This window comes from Pelophylax lessonae (assembly GCF_965119305.1).
Source record: "Pelophylax lessonae genome assembly, chromosome: 12".
Taxonomy (NCBI): Eukaryota; Metazoa; Chordata; class Amphibia; order Anura; family Ranidae; genus Pelophylax; species Pelophylax lessonae.
The window spans coordinates 205,656,382-205,675,298 of NC_138779.1; the positions used below are offsets into that span (position 1 = coordinate 205,656,382).

The following is an 18,917-nucleotide window of genomic DNA, read 5'->3' on the forward strand; positions in this document are numbered from 1 at the left end:
CTTCAGGAAAACAGCTAAATAGCTATTGTACATGGGAGCCGGAGCTGTAATGGGGCCCCACAGCAAACCCATTCAGGGCCCCTTCAGCAGCAGAATCTATATGTTGGCCAGAAGAACTATACTCTGATTTCCATGATATTCCTCCCTTGCTGGCCAGATCAATAAGCTTCCACTCAACCCCTGGTAAGGGAGATGCTGCAGGAGAGTCGTTTTTCTGTTCTCTCCAGCAATCTTGTTGCTGCCGAATGGTCACCAGTGACTTGATTATTAGTTTGTTATTCAGAATTGAAGTGCCACACCATGATATTAAAACATCCAAAAAGAAGTTTATATCAATGTAGAATCTCAAGGTGGATTTTACACAAAGCCAACAGGTTTTTGGGACCTCGCCCCCTTCATCAGGGCCTGGCAGATGTAGGCTGGCCTAATAATGAAAACTTTGGTCTGGTAGGCTGTTCATGAGCAGCTGGTTGAGGAATTTGCGTACAATTCTCCATCAGATTTTAATATTAGAATAAACTTGTATATGGACTTTTTAGTATACAATGTGGTGCTTCAATTCTACATTTACTCAGTTATGTCAGAGTCTAAAGGTGACCATGAAAGTTCTACATGTGTTCGGGCGGTGAATGGCCATGAGGCACCACATTCCCAATATCATAGTTACATAGTTACATAGTAGAGGTGAGGTTGAATAAAGACAATAGTCCATCCAGTTCAACCTGTGTAGGTGTGTGTGGCTGTAATCACCTCTCATACCCCTGAATGTTCTGATCCTTGAGATGTAAATCTAAGAGTCTTTTGAAAGCCACCATACTTCCCGCAGAAACCACCTCTTGTGGTAGAGAATTCCACAATCTTGTAGCCCTAACAGTAAAGAACCCCCTGCGTTGCCTGAGGTTAAAATGCTTCTCCTCTAATCTCATTGAATGCCCCAGAGTCCTCATGCAATCCCTCCGACTGAATAGCTTTTTTTCTATGCCGAGATCACCATTAAGATATTTATAAATTGCTATCATGTCCCTTCTCAGGCGTCTCTTCTCCAGGGAGAATAAATCAAGCGATTGCAGACGCTCTTCATAATTAAGGTCCTCCAATCTCCTAATCAGTTTAGTTGCCCTTCTCTGGACTCTCTCCAGCTCCAACACATCCCTCCTGAGGACTGGCGACCAGAACTGGACAGAATACTCCAGATGTGGTCGGACCAGAGTTTTATAAAGTGGAAGGATTATAGTCTTATCTCTGGAATACATCCCTTTCTTTATGCATGCTAATATTCTGCTGGCTTTGGCAGCTGCCGCTTGACATTGCATGCTATTGCTAAGTCTATCCTCTACCAATATCAAAGAATCAAATAAGAACATAAACATGGGACTTTGAAGGTGCCAAAAACAACCACTTTACAAAGTGACCACTAAAGTCCTTCAACTACCAGCTCATTGTCCAGATCAGACATTCTTATTTAGGGATCTGTGGAAGCCTAGGGTTCCTCCTGAGGTTGCTAGGGGTTCTTTGAGCAATGAGCAATGTAAGATTGATCTCCTAACTACACCGAACATCAACCTGGGCAATTGTTCACTAACCAACAGTGTAAGAGGTCACTTCTACAATGACCACTAATGTGAGAGGATACCACAGTGGTGTAGTGGTTAGCACTTTCGCCTAGCAGCAAGAGGGTAGCTGGTTCGAATCCCAACCACAACACTACCTGCCTGGAGTTTGCATGTTCTCCCTGTGCCTGCGTGGGCTTCCTCCGGGTACTCCGGCTTCCTCCCACACTTCAAAGACATGCTGGTAGATTAATTGGATGCTGTATAAAATTGGCCCTACTATGTAAGTATGAATGTGAGTTAGGGACCTTAGATTGTAAGCTCTTGAGGGCAGGGACTGATGTGAATGTACAATGTATATGTAAAGCGTTGCGTAAATTGACAGCGCTATATAAGAACCTGAAATAATAATAATAATAATACCACAATTTTTGCTGCCCATCTTTCTTAGTATTCATTTTAAGAATGTTACTGAAAATAGCATTGTAGGTGTTTGGTAACAAAAAGAATTGGCCTGGGCGTCAAATAAGCTAGATACTCCACATCACTTATTTTTTTTTTAATATTTAAAACTTTCTTCAACTTATTGAGAACCTGAACATTATTTTGAGGGTTTCTCAAGAGAAAAAAGGTAGAGAAAGGCTGGTCCAGACATTGCAGTTCCACACTATAGGTTGGTAGAAAGAGAACTTTTAGAGGTTCAGTACCATCAACCCACATCCTTAAATGATCACAAGTGTGACATAGACCTTACTTTATGGTTCCCATGCACAGTGACCAAGCATTACCCAGCTGTCCTACATCATACATGATATCATCTTGGAATATCCTACCTTGATGTCTGCACTTTCTATCTGTGGGTGAGCCAGTTGGACTGTAGAATCCAGGTTTTCATTCTGAAAAAAAAAAAAAAAAAATAGAATTATATTTTTTGTTATTTTTATAGATTGTTTCTAAACATCTGTACACGGTTCTGATTTGAATAATAAAATGTATTTATTTTATTTTTATTTTTTTATTTATTTATTTCAGTTACTTATATAGTGCTGCCAATTTACACTGCTTTATATATTTATTATACAGTCACATCAGTGAATATTTACCAGCAGTAAGGGCTCTTTCACACGGCCGCTCCGGGACTTTTTTTTTTTTCACGGAGCGGATGACATTTATGTCATCCGCTCCGTATGTCCGCATATCATCCCATCCGTTTGTGGATGATATGCGGACATAATGTAAGTCTATGGGCATTGCGGATGTCAGCGGGTGACACCGCTGACATCCGATTTTCCTTCCTTTCCGTTTTTTGAACGGATGAAAAAATAGGGTTCTGTTCCGTTCCAAAAAACGGAACAGAACTGAAAGGAAGAAAATCGAATGTCAGCGGATGGTATTCCACTGACATCCGCAATGCCATAGACTTACATTATGTCCGCAAATCATCCGCAAAAAATAGGATGATTTGCGGACACACGGAGCAGCTGTGTGAAAGAGCCCTAACAGAGAATATCCAGTTGCCTTTATGGATGAAGAAGGACAAAACTTGACCAAAACTTTGTAAGGTTTTTTGGTTTTCCTCTAAAAAACAACTTTTAGGGTTCTGCCATTACAAACTGTTTTTTTTTTTTTTTCCATTTTTGGTTAAATTTGACTAACAATCCAACTATGAGCAGTTGAATATGTTTAACAACTACAAGATATGCCATCTATGACCCAGACAGATAAGAACTTTCAAAGACATTAGTCAGGTCAGTTTTGGGGTCCCCGTTACCAAAATGTTGTGGTATCAAAAACAGCAGAAGAGGGTGATGAAATAATTGGACATTGGAGGAGCTTAGCTATGAAGGCAGATAAGTTAAACTGGAGTCTTTTACTCAAGGGGGGTATGATCACCTACGAATACATAATTGGGCCATATAGTAAACATAATAGACAGTTGTTCACTGTAAAGTCACCCCTAAAAGACACTAGGACATTCTTATAACTGTTGGAAAAGAGGTTTAATCTTCTCATACCAAAAGGTTTTTTATAGTAAAAGCTGTGAAAATGTAGAGAAGGTCTCTACCAGAGCTGGTTCAAGTCAACTTTGGAGGTTGCTTACAAAAATGGCTGGATATGTCTCTGAATGTACAGAATATACGGTAATTGGCTATACATACTTTCACGTAATTGTAGATCTAGGGCAGCCTTTCTTAACCTTATCAACAGAGATGAACCCTAAAAATAACTTTCGAGTCCCAAGGAATCCTTGCGAAAAATTACTGCATCTGCAACTCATGATACATTAGTATGATGGTCAGTGGGAAGAATGATCCTTACATTTGTGGTCATTGGGAAGAATTACCCCCTTATAGATAGCTAAAAGGGTCAATGGTGTTAGTGGGAAATCATCTGAGAGGCAGAAATTGCTCAAGGAACCTGTAGCAAACTGTGGAGGAACCTTAGGGTGCCATGAAACCCTGTTTTAGAAACCCTGATCTAGGGGATATCCAATGAGTGCTAAATATAGGGAGGTCTAGTGTGAACTATCAATGAATATTGGGTTGTATGCATAAATAAGCCCCAAGAACATATTTTATGTATTATATACAGTGCTTTAAGTGGGCCGGTATGCACTGGTACTCAGTACCGCCACTTCCAAATATGGCTCTTGAGCATACCGCCACCTCCCTGTGCGCCTTAGCGTACCAGTATGCTTATTTTGAACATCTGCGCCCTCAATTGTTGCCCCCCCCAAGAATATTTCCCACTCCAGAGCCAGACCAGTCACCACCAGTGAGTCCCCCTGCTCCAGAGTCCCAGCCCAGGCCAGGGGGAGGTGCTCTGTGGGGACCCTGATGTGGGGCGGGGGGGGGGTGACAAAATTTATAGGCTATAATAGAGTACCTGCACCTCTTTTGGGCCACTTAAAGCACTGATTATATACCATACAAATATATTTCTTATATATAAAAAGTTTTATGTATATGAGTGGTACCTCAAAAGTCTGATTCGTTTCTATTTCTAGATTTTCTGTGTTTATGTGGCTGTGGTATGGGATAAAATGCTACTATACAATTGATTACACAAGACCAACAATATTTTTTAATTACAAATTTCCTTAAATGGCCATAACTTTAATTTCCTCTATTGATTACATAATTTAAAATAAAAGTTAAATATATTATAATTGTCTAAAAAATATCACTTATTCAAAAGTAAATGAGCTGCAGGACATTCCAAAAGCGTATTGCACATGGAATGGATATACAAGATACAAAGAATTAGTTTAACAAAGATTGAGGAATGTCTGAAATATCATACTGGGGATGGTGGCAACAGCAAAGGAAAACCAAGGCACTCATTAGAAGACACAGGGCACTCATTAGAAGGGGCACGCAGTAGAAGACCCGGGGAACCTGCCCTAGGTGCCAGGGTCTAGCAACACCCCTGTAAGGGAGTGGGGGTAATCACTCAATAGGGACGTTTGATCCATCGACAACTTTCTAAGAAGGAATATCTCTTCACTTTGAGGAGATTTCTTCTTACTTCCTGCTGGGTCTTCGTAAAGGGAAAGCTCCCCAAAGGTAGAAGTAGAAGACCCGGGGAACCTGCCCTAGGTTCTAGGGTCTAGCAACCCCCCTGTAAGGGAGTGGGGGTAATCACTCAATAGGGACTTTGATCCATCGACAACTTTCTAAGAAGGAATATCTCTTCACTTTGAGGAGATTTCTTCTTACTTCCTTCTGTGTCTTCGTAAAGGGAAAGCTCCCCAATGGTAGAAGTAGAAGACCCGGGGAACCTGTCCTAGGGGCCAGGGTCTAGCAACACCCCTGTAAGGGAGTGGGGGTAATCACTCAATAGGCACGTTTGATCCATTGACAACTTTCTAAGAAGGAATATCTCTTCGCTTTGAGGAGATTTCTTCCTACTTCCTGCTGTGTCTTTGTAAAGGGAAAGCTCCCCAATGGTAGAAGTAGAAGACCCGGGGAACCTGCCCTAGGTGCCAGGGTCTAGCAATACCCCTGTAAGGGAGTGGGGGTAATCACTCAATAGGGACGTTTGATCCATCGACAACTTTCTAAGAAGGAATATCTCTTCACTTTGAGGAGATTTCCTCTTACTTCCTGCTGTGTCTTCGTAAAGGGAAAGCTCCCCAATGCAACAAAGAAGAAAACAATAAACCTGACAGGGGTTTTAGCCCTTTACAAAACTAGACACCCCACAAAAAACCACCTACAGTGTGTGGCTCTATCCTAATAAAAAAGTGTGTAAAATATTTTCAATAATATAATCATATACCGTATATAAACACAACGATCCCATACCTTGAGTTTATTTCAAAACCAATCTTTACAAAATTTAACCAATTTATACAAAACTAGAAAAATGTTTTGGCTTTAGATATACCTTAAAAAAAGCATCCTTTTGGTAGAGAAGACTACTGCTGTTTTTGAAAATAACCTTCATTCGAAAGGCCAGCCACCAGTCTGGTGGGCACTACCTATCATATATCTGTGGTGGCTTTTATAAACCATGGTGTCACCTTTTTCTACAACCTACCTACCTTTTCAGTATACTTAAAATAATAAATATTTTTTTTTGGTAGAGAAGACTACTGCTGTTTTTGGAAATAACCTTCATACAAAAGGTCAGCCACCAGTCTGGTGGGCACCATTTTACGTTTACCTATCGTATATCTGTGGTGGCTTTTATAAACCATGGTGTTACGTTTTACTACTATCACTTACCTCTTTTAATATACTTTAAAAAATAAAATATCTATTTGGTAGAGAAGACTAGTGCTGTTTTTGGAAGTAAGCGTCATACAAAAAAGGTCAACCACCAGTCTAGTGGGCACCATTTTTTTGTCTATCTATCACTTATCTGTGGTGGCTTTTATAAACCATGGTGTTACCTTTTCCTACAACTCAATTACCTCTTTGAATATACTTTAAAAAATAAAGCAACCTTTTGGTAGAGAAGACTACTGCTGTTTTTTGAAAATAACCTTCATACAAAAGGCCAGCCACCAGTCTGGTGGGCACTACCTATCACATATCTGTGGTGGCTTTTATAAACGGTGGTGTCACCACCTTTTTCTACAACATACCTACCTTTTTCAATATACTTAAAAAAATAAAGCATTTTTTTTTGGTATAGAAGACTACTCCTGTTTTTGGAAATAACATTCATACAAAAGGTCAGCCACCAGTCTGGTGGGCACAATTTTACGTCTACCTATCACATATCTGTGGTGGTTTTTATAAACCATGGTGTCACGTTTTACTACTATCACTTACCTCTTTTAATATACTTTAAAAAAATAAAGCATCTATTTGGTAGAGAAGACAACTGCTGTTTTCGTAAATAAGCGTCATACAAAAAAGGTCAACCACCAGTCTAGTGGGCACCATTTTTTGTCTACCTATCATATATCTGTGGTGGCTTTTAAAGCCATGGTGTTACCTTTTCCTACAACCCACTTACCTCTTTTAATATACTTTTAAAAATAAAGCATCTTTTTGGTAGAGAAGACTACTGCTGTTTTTGGAAATAACCTTCATACAAAAGGTCAACTACCAGTCTATTGGGCAGCATTTGACGTCTACCTATCACATTTCTGTGGTGGCTTTTATAAACCATGGTGTTACCTTTTCCTACAACCCACTTTCCTCTTTTAATATACTTTAAAAAATAAAGCATCTTTTTGGTAGAAAAGACTACTGTTGTTTTTGGAAATAACCTTCATACAAAAGGTCAAATACCAGTCTGGTGGGCACCATTTGATGTCTACCTATCATATATCTGTGGTGGCTTTTATAAACCATGGTGTCACGTTTTACTACTATCACTTACCTCTTTTAATATACTTTAAAAAATAAAGCATCTATTTGGTAGAGAAGACTACTTCTGTTTTCGTAAATAAGCGTCATACAAAAGAGGTCAACCACCAGTCTAGTGGGCATTATTTTTTGTCTACCTTTCACATATCTATGGTGGCTTTTATAAACCATGGTGTTACCTTTTCCTAAAACCCACTTACCTCTTTCAATATACTTTAAAAAATAAAACTTTTTGGTAGAGAAGACTACTGCTGTTTTTGGAAATAACCTTCATACAAAAGGTCAGTCACCAGTCTGGTGGGCACCATTTTACGTTTACCTATCACGTATCTGTGGTGGCTTTTATGAACTATTGTGTCACCTTTTCCTACTATCACTTACCTCTTTTAATATACTTTAAAAAATAAAGCATCTTTTTGGTAGAGAAGACTACTACTGTTTTTGGAAATAACCTTCATACAAAAGGTCAACTACCAGTCTAGTGGGCACCATTTGACGTCTACCTATCACATATCTGTGGTGGCTTTTATAAACCATGGTGTTACCTTTTCCTAATACCCACTTACCTCTTCCAATATACTTTAAAAAAATAAAACTTTTTGGTAGAGAAGACTTCTGCTGTTCTTGGAAATAACCTTCGTACAAAGGGTCAGCCACTAGCCTGGTGGGCACCATTTGAAGACTACCTATCACACATCTGGGGTGGCTTTTATTAACCATGGTTTCACCTTTCCCTACAACCCCCTTACCTTTTTGAGGAAGGCGCAGGTTCCTCGGTGGCATACGGTGGAGAGGATGAGAATTAGGCAAAGGTAAGTTGATTTCATCTTCGGTATCTTGAGAAGATCCAAGTCTATGTGTCAGGTGAGTTCAGTCTGAGAGACCTGTTTGGTAATCCGTCAGAGCAGAGCTGTATATATGGACGAGTCCTGGCCTGGAGGTCACAGAAGAGGTCACTTTTCTGATAATCCATGGCGCCTTCTGCTTGTTTATTTATTTTTTTTACGGGAAGAGCCAGTGCTACAAATTTTGAAATTTTTCCAGACGTTATCGCATAGCACGGGATCTTTACCGTAATAGTTGTAGGATTTCAGACCTGGGGAAATTCTGGAACATAGGATGTACTGTACATGGTGGATAGGAAGTGACTTAAAGGTTACGTTACAATTGTACTGAACAGCAGTATGTCATCCTGTTCTCTTATGCTGTGAAGGTAAAATCCAAGAAGCAGAGAAGTCCTCAGCTCAAAAGAAATACATGAATAGTAATTCAATTAAATCCTAATCTCATCCCATATACTTTGCTAAAGCACAGTACTTAAAAAAATAATGGTTATTAAATACAGTTAAATAAAATACTCTTTTCATCTTTTTTTTTTTATCTTTTTTTAAGTCACAGTGATGCTGATCTTCTGCAGCCTCTTTGCAGCCACTTTCTTTTTACGTGCACTCCAGTGATGGGTGCATGGTATTTCTCAGGGCAGGTTTAGGCTGCGCTCATACCTAGGTGTAATGAGAATGTGCGCAAAATTGCAGCTACCTGCATAGGGCTGTCCATTCATTTTAAATGCGTCACAGTAGCGGAAAAACGCACATCATCTAGCTGCGTTTGGGGTGCCAATAGCAATAAATGGCACTACAACGGGAGACATGTTTTTCACGCATTTCATAAATGTATGCAAAACGCGTGATTTTGTGCCTATTTACAAAATGCTCAGGTGTGTATGGGGCCTTACGATGATGACAACAGGGCTTTTTATTTCTCAGAATAGGTGCAGGAACTCCCTACTTCCAAGTCACCTTTTGCGTCCGCCCCCTACCCACCTCTGAGTACCGTTCCTTGGTTCCGCCCCCTACCCACCTCTGAGTACCGTTCCTTGGTTCCACCTCCTACCCACCTCTGAGTACCGTTCCTTGGTTCCGCCCCCTACCCACCTCTGAGTACCGTTCCTTGGTTCCACCCCCTACCCACCTCTGAGTACCGTTCCTTGGTTCCACCCCCCTACCCACCTCTGAGCACTGTTCCTTGGTTCCACCCTCTACCCACCTCTGAGCACTGTTCCTTGGTTCCACCCCCTACCCACCTCTGAGTACCGTTCCTTGGTTCCACCCCCCTACCCACCTCTGAGCACTGTTCCTTGGTTCCACCCTCTACCCACCTCTGAGCACTGTTCCTTGGTTCCAGCCCCCTACCCACCTCTGAGCACCGTTCCTTGGTTCCACCCCCTACCCACCTCTGAGCACCGTTCCTTGGTTCCACCCCCTACCCACCTCTGAGCACTGTTCCTTGGTTCCAGCCCCTACCCACCTCTGAGTACCGTTCCTTGGTTCCACCCCCTACCCACCTCTGAGCACTGTTCCTTGATTCCACCCCCTACCCACCTCTGAGCACTGTTTCTTGGTTCTACTCCCTACCCACCTCTGAGTACCGTTCCTTGGTTACACCCCCTACCCACCTCTGAGCACCGTTCCTTGGTTACACCCCCTACCCACCACTGAGCACTGTTTCTTGGTTCTACCCCCTACCCACCTCTGAGCACTGTTCCTTGGTTCCACCCCTACCCACCTCTCAGTAATGGACACAGAACCAAGTATCAATTTGTGGTGCTAAGTAATTTATATAGAGTTTGTTAACGATAATAAAAAAGGAAGTAAAATAGATCCCTTGTAGCCAGCAACAATGGACTCCCCCCCCCCCAGCAACAATAGATTCCCCAAGCAACAATAGACCCCACAACAGTTAATATCAATAGGCCCTCCAGCAGCTAGCAACAATAGACTCCTCCCTCAACAGTAGATGCCTCCCAGCAACATTTGTCTCCCAACAACATAAGAGCCCCCCAGCAAAAATAGATCCCCCTCCAGCAACAATAAACCCCCAGCGACAATAGATCTCCCAAGCAACAATAGACCCCACAACAGTCAGCATCAATAGACCTTCCAGCAGCTAGCAACAATAGACCCCTCCCTCAACAGTAGATGCCTCCCAGCATCGATTGTCCCCCAGCAACATAAGAGCCCCCCAACAACAATAGACCCCCCCAGCAAAAAAGATCCCCCTCCAGCAACAATGGACCCCCCCCAGTGACAATAGATCTCCCAAGCAACAATAGACCCCACAACAGTCAGCATCAATAGACCCTTCAGTAGCTAGCAACAATAGACCCCCTCCCTCAACAGTAGATGCCTCCCAGCATCGATTGTCCCACAGCAACATAGGAGCCTCCCAACAACAATAGATCCCCCCAGCAAAAATAGATCCCCTGCGACAATAAATCCCCCCCAGCAACAACAACCCTTACAACAGTCAGCATCAATAGGCCCTCCAGCACCTAGCAACGATAGACCACTCCCTCAACAATAGATGCCTCCCAGCATCGATTGTACCCCAGCAACAATAGACCCTCCCCCGAAAAAAATTGATCTCGTCCAGTAACAATAGATTCCCCAGCAGTGAGCATCAATAGACCCTCCAGCACACCACAGCACCCCTTGCCATTACATACATTCAGCGATGGAGGTGCTGGAACTGTTCCCCCACCCCCACGTTCTTGCTAATACAGCCCTGGAAATATGTGTTGCAATGGCTACTTGTAGTCTCCATCGGACAGGGTGACAAGGCACAAGCATAACGAAGGTTCATACACAGAGCCTTGTCACCCTATAACAGGAAGTGCTTGAACAAGGACCTACATGGCAGGATCGCCAAGAAATACTTTACTGAATACTGAGATAAAATCTTGCAAAATTAATTATAAACCTCCATAGTAGGGATTAATATTTGTACCCTGCATTGCTGCATTTTTTTAAAACTGTTGTTTTAATTAGAATTATGTGATAATATACAGTATTTATACATATAAAAATATATATATATAGATAGATATATCTATATGTATATATATATATATATATATATATATATATATATTTTTTATTTTTTTTTTTTTAATATAAATATATTATATATATATTCAGATAATTGGTACGGTGGTGGTTATAAGCCTACTAGTGGCACCTGAAAAGTCAAATTGTCATTTTTTTTTTTTTTTTTGGTGTTTACAAAATTACAAATTACAAAAAAAAAAAAAAAAATCATTACAAATGGCTTTGAAATTTAATTAGCATATTACAACATATATGAGAATTAAGTATTTGGGTTTGAACGTAATATAATATCTGCTGGAACCCAAGGCAAAGATGGCAAAGTGCCTTTCTCTTCCCCCAACACACTGAGAATTAATGGGCATTTTATATCACTTATGTACAAAAATAGTCCAAAATGTTAAAATGAAGAAAATTGACATAATTTTCAACTTCCTTATATAAATTTTCACCCCCTTTGCTGTGGAGCTGACAAATAAACTGTGGTGCAACCAACTACTATCAGAAGTCACGTAATCAATTGAATGGAGTCTGTCTGTCTGTAGTGCCACATGGTCTCGAAATAATAACCTGTTTTTGGGAAACCTCAAGGTTCATTAGAGGGAAAGTCCAAACAAACATCACCATACGGACCAAGGAACTTTGAAAACAAGTCTGGGAAAGTTCTAGAGCAACAAGCAGGTATGGGGGGTATAAAAAAATAATTCAAAACTTCTCTCTGTTTGCCAGACAATAAATCCATTACTAAAACTTTTGAAAGAACAAGGTTTAGGTGTGACTGGGAGCTCCTGGAGCAGGAGGTCCACCAAACTTCATCATTGAGTAAAAGGACATTAGCCAACCTAGAGGCCAATGGTAACTCGGAAGGAGGTGAAGAAACCATCCATTGGACAGATATAAACCAGACACTCCACAAAGTTTGATGGAGAAGTTGACTAAGGAAAACTATTGCTGGGAAAACCCGAACCAAGTTGTCTTACATCGGTGTCTCCATCAAAGTTTCCCCTTACATCAGTGTCCCCCATCAAAGTTTCCCCTTACATCAGTGTCCCACATCAAAGTTTCCCCTTACATCAGTGTCCCCCCATCAAAGTTCCCCTTACATCAGTGTCCCCCCATCAAAGTTTCCCCTTACATCAGTGTCCCCCCATCAAAGTTTCCCCTTACATCAGTGTCCCCCATCAAAGTTTCCCCTTACATCAGTGTCCCCCCATCAAAGTTTCCCCTTACATCAGTGTCCCCCCATCAAAGTTTCCCCTTACATCAGTGTCCCCCATCAAAGTTTCCCCTTACATCAGTGTCCCCCCATCAAAGTTTCCCCTTACATCAGTGTCCCCCCATCAAAGTTTCCCCTTACATCAGTGTCCCCCATCAAAGTTTCCCCTTACATCAGTGTCCCCCCATCAAAGTTTCCCCTTACATCAGTGTCCCCCATCAAAGTTTCCCCTTACATCAGTGTCCCCCCCATCAAAGTTTCCCCTTACATCAGTGTCCCCCCATCAAAGTTTCCCCTTACATCAGTGTCCCCCATCAAAGTTTCCCCTTACATCAGTGTCCCCCCATCAAAGTTTCCCCTTACATCAGTGTCCCCCATCAAAGTTTCCCCTTACATCAGTGTCCCCCCATCAAAGTTTCCCCTTACATCAGTGTCCCCCATCAAAGTTTCCCCTTACATCAGTGTCCCCCCATCAAAGTTTCCCCTTACATCAGTGTCCCCCCATCAAAGTTTCCCCTTACATCAGTGTCCCCCATCAAAGTTTCCCCTTACATCAGTGTCCCCCCATCAAAGTTTCCCCTTAAATCAGTGTCCCCCCATCAAAGTTTCCCCTTACATCAGTGACCCCCCATCAAAGTTTCCCCTTACATCAGTGTCCCCCCATCAAAGTTTCCCCTTACATCAGTGTCCCCCCATCAAAGTTTCCCCTTAAATCAGTGTCCCCCCATCAAAGTTTCCCCTTACATCAGTGTCCCCCATCAAAGTTTCCCCTTACATCAGTGTCCCCCCATCAAAGTTTCCCCTTACATCAGTGTCCCCCCATCAAAGTTTCCCCTTACATCAGTGTCCCCCATCAAAGTTTCCCCTTACATCAGTGTCCCCCCATCAAAGTTTCCCCTTAAATCAGTGTCCCCCCATCAAAGTTTCCCCTTACATCAGTGACCCCCCATCAAAGTTTCCCCTTACATCAGTGTCCCCCATCAAAGTTTCCCCTTACATCAGTGTCCCCCCATCAAAGTTTCCCCTTAAATCAGTGTCCCCCCATCAAAGTTTCCCCTTAAATCAGTGTCCCCCAATCAAAGTTTCCCATCAGATCTTCCCACCTTACATCCGAGGGCCAGATTTGGCCCATTGGTCATAGCTTGGGGAACCTTGATCTAGATCACGGGTCTCCATACTTTCCAAACAAAAGACCAGTTTACTGTTGTACATGTTTTTGGAGAGCCGGACTGTGGCCACTGGGAGTAGAAAATGCCCCAGTGTCAGTAAACAACGTGTGTGGCTAGTAGGAGGAGGAATAGTGCCACATCATTGGTGTCAGTAGGAGAAATAGTGCCCTATCATTGGTGTCGGTGAGAGAAATAGTGCCCCATCATTGGTGTCGGTGGGTGGAATAGTGTACCATTGTTGGTATCAGTGAGAGGAATTGTGCCCCATCTATGGTGTCAGTAGTAGGAATAGTGACCCATTGTTGGTTTCAATGAGAGGAATAGTGCCCCATTAATGCTGTCAGTGGGAGGAATGATACCCCATCATTGGTGTTAAAGGGAGGAACGATGCCCCATCATTGGTGTCAATGGGAGGAATAGTGCCATACCGTTGGTGTCAGTGGGAGGAAAAGTGCCCCATCGTTGCTATCAGTGGGAGGAATAGTGCCCAGTTGTTGGAATCAGTGGGAGGAATGGAGCTCCATCTTCGGTATCAGTGGGAGGAATAGTCCTCTATTATTGATATCACTGGGAGAAATAGTGCCCCATCATTTGTGTCAGTGGGAGAAATAGTGTACCATTGTTGGTGTCAGTGAGAGGAAAGGTGCCCTATCTATGGTTTCAGTAGCAGGCATAGTGCCCCATTGTTGGTGTTAGTGGGAAGAATGATACCCCATTGTTGGTGTCAATGGGAGGAATAGTGCCATATCATTGGTGTCAGTGGGAGTAGAGGTGCCCCATTGTTGGTATCAGTGGGGGGAAAAGTGCCCAGTTGTTGGAATCAGTGGGAGGAATGGTGCCTCATCTTTGATATCAGTGAGAGGAATAGCCCCCTGTTATTGGTATCAGTGGGAGGAATAGTGCTACATCTTTGGTGTCAGTGGGAGGAAAAGTGTCCCATCATTGGTGTCAGTGGGAGGAATAGTGCCCCATCATTCAGCTTCGGGTGTGGCTGCTGGAAGGTTCTCTGGCTGTGTGTCTGTTGCTGCTGCAGGTGATCTGTGTAAGAGGGTGTGAGGTGAAATCCCTCCCAGCTCTCCTGGCCCCCTTCTGGGGAAGCCATGGAGGCCAGCAGGGCCTCTCCTGCTGGAGGCTCTCAGACATCCCCTGGGCGGATGGATGGCACCCCTGCTCCTGTGCAGCCCGTGGTTGGTGATCTCTCTGCACCTGGTGAGGATGAAGATGCTGGATCCATTCGGGAGCGAGTGGTGGCCGGGATCAAAGTCCTCAATAAGGAGAGAGACAAGCTCTACAAGCTTAGAGCGGATTTAAAGCGCCTGAGAAAGCAGCGTGAAGGCTTGTTCAGCAAGAACCGTGGATCAATGGATTCAGAGGTCCAATTAGCGAAAGTCCGTGTGGATCATCAAGAAACTATCGTGGCCATGATGGAAGGCAGGGATGGTCCCTTCAGGGAGAAGTTTTGCAATGAACGGAGGTTTGCAAAGATGGAGGTGGAGGAGGAGACCCCCGGTTCTGACCCCCTTCCCCCTCAAGGTGAGGTAAGCAGCCCATTGCCATCTCAGGGCTCAGGAGGCATGTTGAAAGTTATACAGGTAATGGAGTCTCCAATGCAGGAAGATCAGCTGGTGTTTGGTGATGTGGAGGACTTACCTGAGAGTGTGCCTGATAAAGTAAAGTATATAAAGCCCCAGCTTACAGATAAAACAGTTTTTGTGCCTTTTAGCACCTTGCCTAATGATGGGTTTCCTAATGACACTCAGGGTGATTCCCCTATGCTCAGCAATGTTGTGCCTGCTGCTGATGTCTCTAAACAGGAAAAGTTGTGTTTAAAAAATGACATTTCTGCTGAAGAACCACAAAACCCAGAAGAGCCGATTAACCCCCCTTCTGCTGAGCTTAAAACTATTTCAGTCACTGTTGAACAGGACTCTACAGCGCAGCAGCAGGAAACATCTGGTACTGCATCAGAAACAGTTATCCCTAATAACATTGCAGGCATGGTGGATCCCACCATTATATGTGGAACTGATAATGCTGCTTGTTTAGGCCAAGCTGGTAAAAATAATAATAGTAGTGTACCTGATAATGTGACATCAGTATGGGGTCTTGGCCCTAATAAGCCTACATTTGCACAGGTGGTAAGCTGTGCTCCTGGCAATATCACCAAGCCAGGGTTACAATCAAGGAGGAGCTCTGCTTCTAATCAGGGTTTTCCCTCGCGGGCTGCCACTATGAGCACCATTGGATCTGGTATTGGATCTATGGCTTCTGCTGGGGGTCCAAGGCGGAACGTAGTCCTCCTTAAATGGGAAGGTGGTGCAGTCCCTCTAGCAAGGCGTATGGTGGTGGACCTGATCTTAGATATGGGTTTTGGGGCTAATGACCTATATGCCCTGATACATGTGGCTGGAAGCCGGGAATACACAGTTAGTTTCACCAGACCAGAGGGTCTTGACTTGTTCTGGGAACGATATATGGCTCGGTGCAGGTCAAGACCCGAATGGGAAGGTCTGGTGCCAGTGGCAGTTTCCCAAAGGTCAACAGTGAAGAAAATTACTATTGTCCTTACAAATGAGAGTGTTCCTGCTCGGGACTTAGAGGTCTGGTTGAGAAATTATGGGGATGTTTTGACCAGGCCGGATAAAATTCATGATGAGCGTGGCATCTGGACCGGGGGTTGGTCGGTAACGGTCAGGTTGGCTAGGGATGGGAATGTTGTCCGTCACCTGCCCTCCTCTGCCTTTATAGGGAGGGATAGGATGACCATTTTTTATCCCGGTCAGCCAAAACTGTGTCACCGCTGTGGAGAAAAGGGGCATTTTAGCTCCTCTTGTTCAGCTCTGATCTGTTCAGTGTGTCGGGGGCAGGGTCATGTGGCCAGGGACTGCACCCAGGCGATAAGGTGCAACCTGTGCCTGCGCCTTGGCCACCCCTACAGCCGATGTCCTGAAGCCTGGCATAATATGGATAGAGAGGTGATAGATGATCTGTTAAGGCTGGACAGGATGGAGGATGAGGCCCCTGTTGTACCACCCTCCTCTGCGGTGACTGACCCCCCTGGTCTTGTGCAGGATCCCTCCCTAGTCCCTGTGCCCACCCCTCCTGTATCTGTAAGTTTTCCTTCTGTGTCTGTCCCTGTGTCCCCCCAGCCTACTGTACCGGCTCCTCTTGTGTCAGAATCTGCCAAGTCTGTGCCCCCTGAGTCAGTTATTCCCGATCAGTCTTCCCTTCCTAAGTGTGACCTTAAAGAAGCCCCCCACCCACCAGGAGTGGTAGAGGGTACCAAAAAGGGTGCTGCTGCGGCTTCTTATGTAAAGAAGTCTTCTGTGAAGACTTCAAAGAAGAAGAAGAAAACAAGAGATGAAAGCATCTCTGAATCTGACCTTCAGTACCTGGAGGAGAGAAGGAAGGTTGTGAGGCGGAAGAGACAGACGGTGAGGACGGAACAGGGACAGGATGCCTCAGTGACTGTCTCCAACCGTTCTAGGGCTTCTGCTTGGGATATCTCCTCATCTGGGGATTCTTCTGAGCAGAATTCAGAAATTGAAATGGAGTTGGAGGAGGCTTCAAGAAAGAGAGAGGCTTCTGGTGATGAGCAGCAGAGGGGAGCTAAGAAGCAATCCACCCAATAACCCAAATGGCGGTTCCCCCTCCGTTAAAAGTGGTGACAATAAATGTCGCCAGCATTAAGTCGGTAAGAGCTCGTTCTATGGCCTTATTTTTGTTCAGCCAATTAGATGCTGAAATTTTATTTTTGCAGGAGACTAGGCTCACCTCCTTGGCAGATATTCATATGGCCAAGAGAGAGTGGAGGTATGGTCCATCTTACTGGTCTCTTGCGGCCGAGCCTTACGGCGGGGTGGCGGTGTTGTTTAAAACCGGCATGGTAACTGTCCGGCGGGTTATTGAGGTGGAGATTGGGAGATGTATGGTCTTAGACGTTCTGGTGGGAGGGCAGGACCTGCGCCTAATTAATATCTATGGGCCGCACACAAAGTGGGACAGGAAATGCCTTTTTACAAGGATCAAGCCATTTCTTTTTACATCCCGGCAAGTGGTTTTTGGAGGTGACTTTAATACTGTGACTAGGCCCAAGGACAGGAAGGACTTCAATGACCGGCTGGGATATGATAGCGTTTTTTTAAATAGTATGGTTAGGGATGCTGGTCTTGTGGATGTGCACATTAAGCACCTCCCGGATGACACAGGGTTCACCTTTCATCGAGGTAATAGTCAGAGTAGGATAGATAGGTTTTTTTTGAAGGAGGCCTCTGCTTTCTCACCCCCAGTGGTGCAGGCGGTGGAGTTCTCTGATCACTGTATGCTATCTGTGGTCTTGAATGCTTCAGATTTCCCTCAGAGGGGCAAAGGCATCTGGAGATTAAATTCGACTCTCCTTGAGGAAGAACATGTTAGACAATCCTTTGAGGAATTCTTTCAGGCACAGGTGACCATCCTGGACTTTTGTAGCAGCAAGGCTGAGTGGTGGGAGCTGACCAAAAAGAGGATTGCTGGATTCTTCAGGGGCCTAGCCAATAAAAAACAGTTTAATAGATACATGACCTACCAACGTTTGCGGAGGAAGCTGGATATTCTTGTCTCGAGAGGAGGAGATCCTGGGGCAATCTCTGAAGTGAAAATCCTCCTCAGGAAGTGTCAATATGACCGGCATACCTCTTTGGTTCTGGAGCGGGACTATGGGAAATACCACTCGCCTGACCCTTACCAGAACTGCAAACAGGGTGTAGCTGTTAAGATGGTCGTTGGCCTTAAGGATAGTACAGGTTCCTTGACAAAGTCCAGGTCAGGGATCCTGGAGGTCGTGAGGTCTTTTTATGCTGAACTTCTTGGGAGGAAGGAGCTTGACCGAGACAAGATGGAAAGCTTTTTGGACTCTATTCCAGGTCTAAATGGTGGAGATGTCCCTTTGATGAATTTGACAGAAGAGATCACAGTTGAAGAGGTGACGAGGGCAATTGAACAGCTTGCCATCAAGAAGTCACCTGGACCGGATGGTCTGACGGCTGAGTTTTACAAAGCCTTTAAGTCTATTCTGGCCCCACATTTGGTAGAGATTTTTAACAGTTGTCTTGCTGAGGGGGTGCTTCCCCCTTCCATGAGACACTCAGCTGTGATTCTTCTTTCAAAAGGTAAAGATCCTTCGATGATTGAGAATTGGCGCCCCATCAGCCTTCTCAATGTCGATAGAAAGGTGCTGGCGAAGATACTTTTCTGGCGCCTATCGGCAGTAGCAGAGTCTTTGCTTTCTCGCC

The 18,917-nt window shown here is 43.9% G+C and overlaps 1 protein-coding gene across 1 annotated transcript in view; it reads right to left on the reverse strand.

The window, feature by feature from the left end:
- HAMP (hepcidin antimicrobial peptide) overlaps positions 1-8,280 on the reverse strand; it is an 8,443-nt gene extending 163 nt beyond the window's left edge. Inside the window, exons 1-2 of the mRNA XM_082273709.1 lie at positions 8,125-8,280; positions 2,384-2,446 (exon numbers count right to left, since the gene is read on the reverse strand). Coding sequence (XP_082129835.1) covers positions 2,384-2,446; positions 8,125-8,202 — 141 coding nt within the window. The 5' untranslated portion in view covers positions 8,203-8,280. The remainder of the gene's footprint in view (positions 1-2,383; positions 2,447-8,124) is intronic.
- Positions 8,281-18,917: the final 10,637 nt, after the last annotated feature.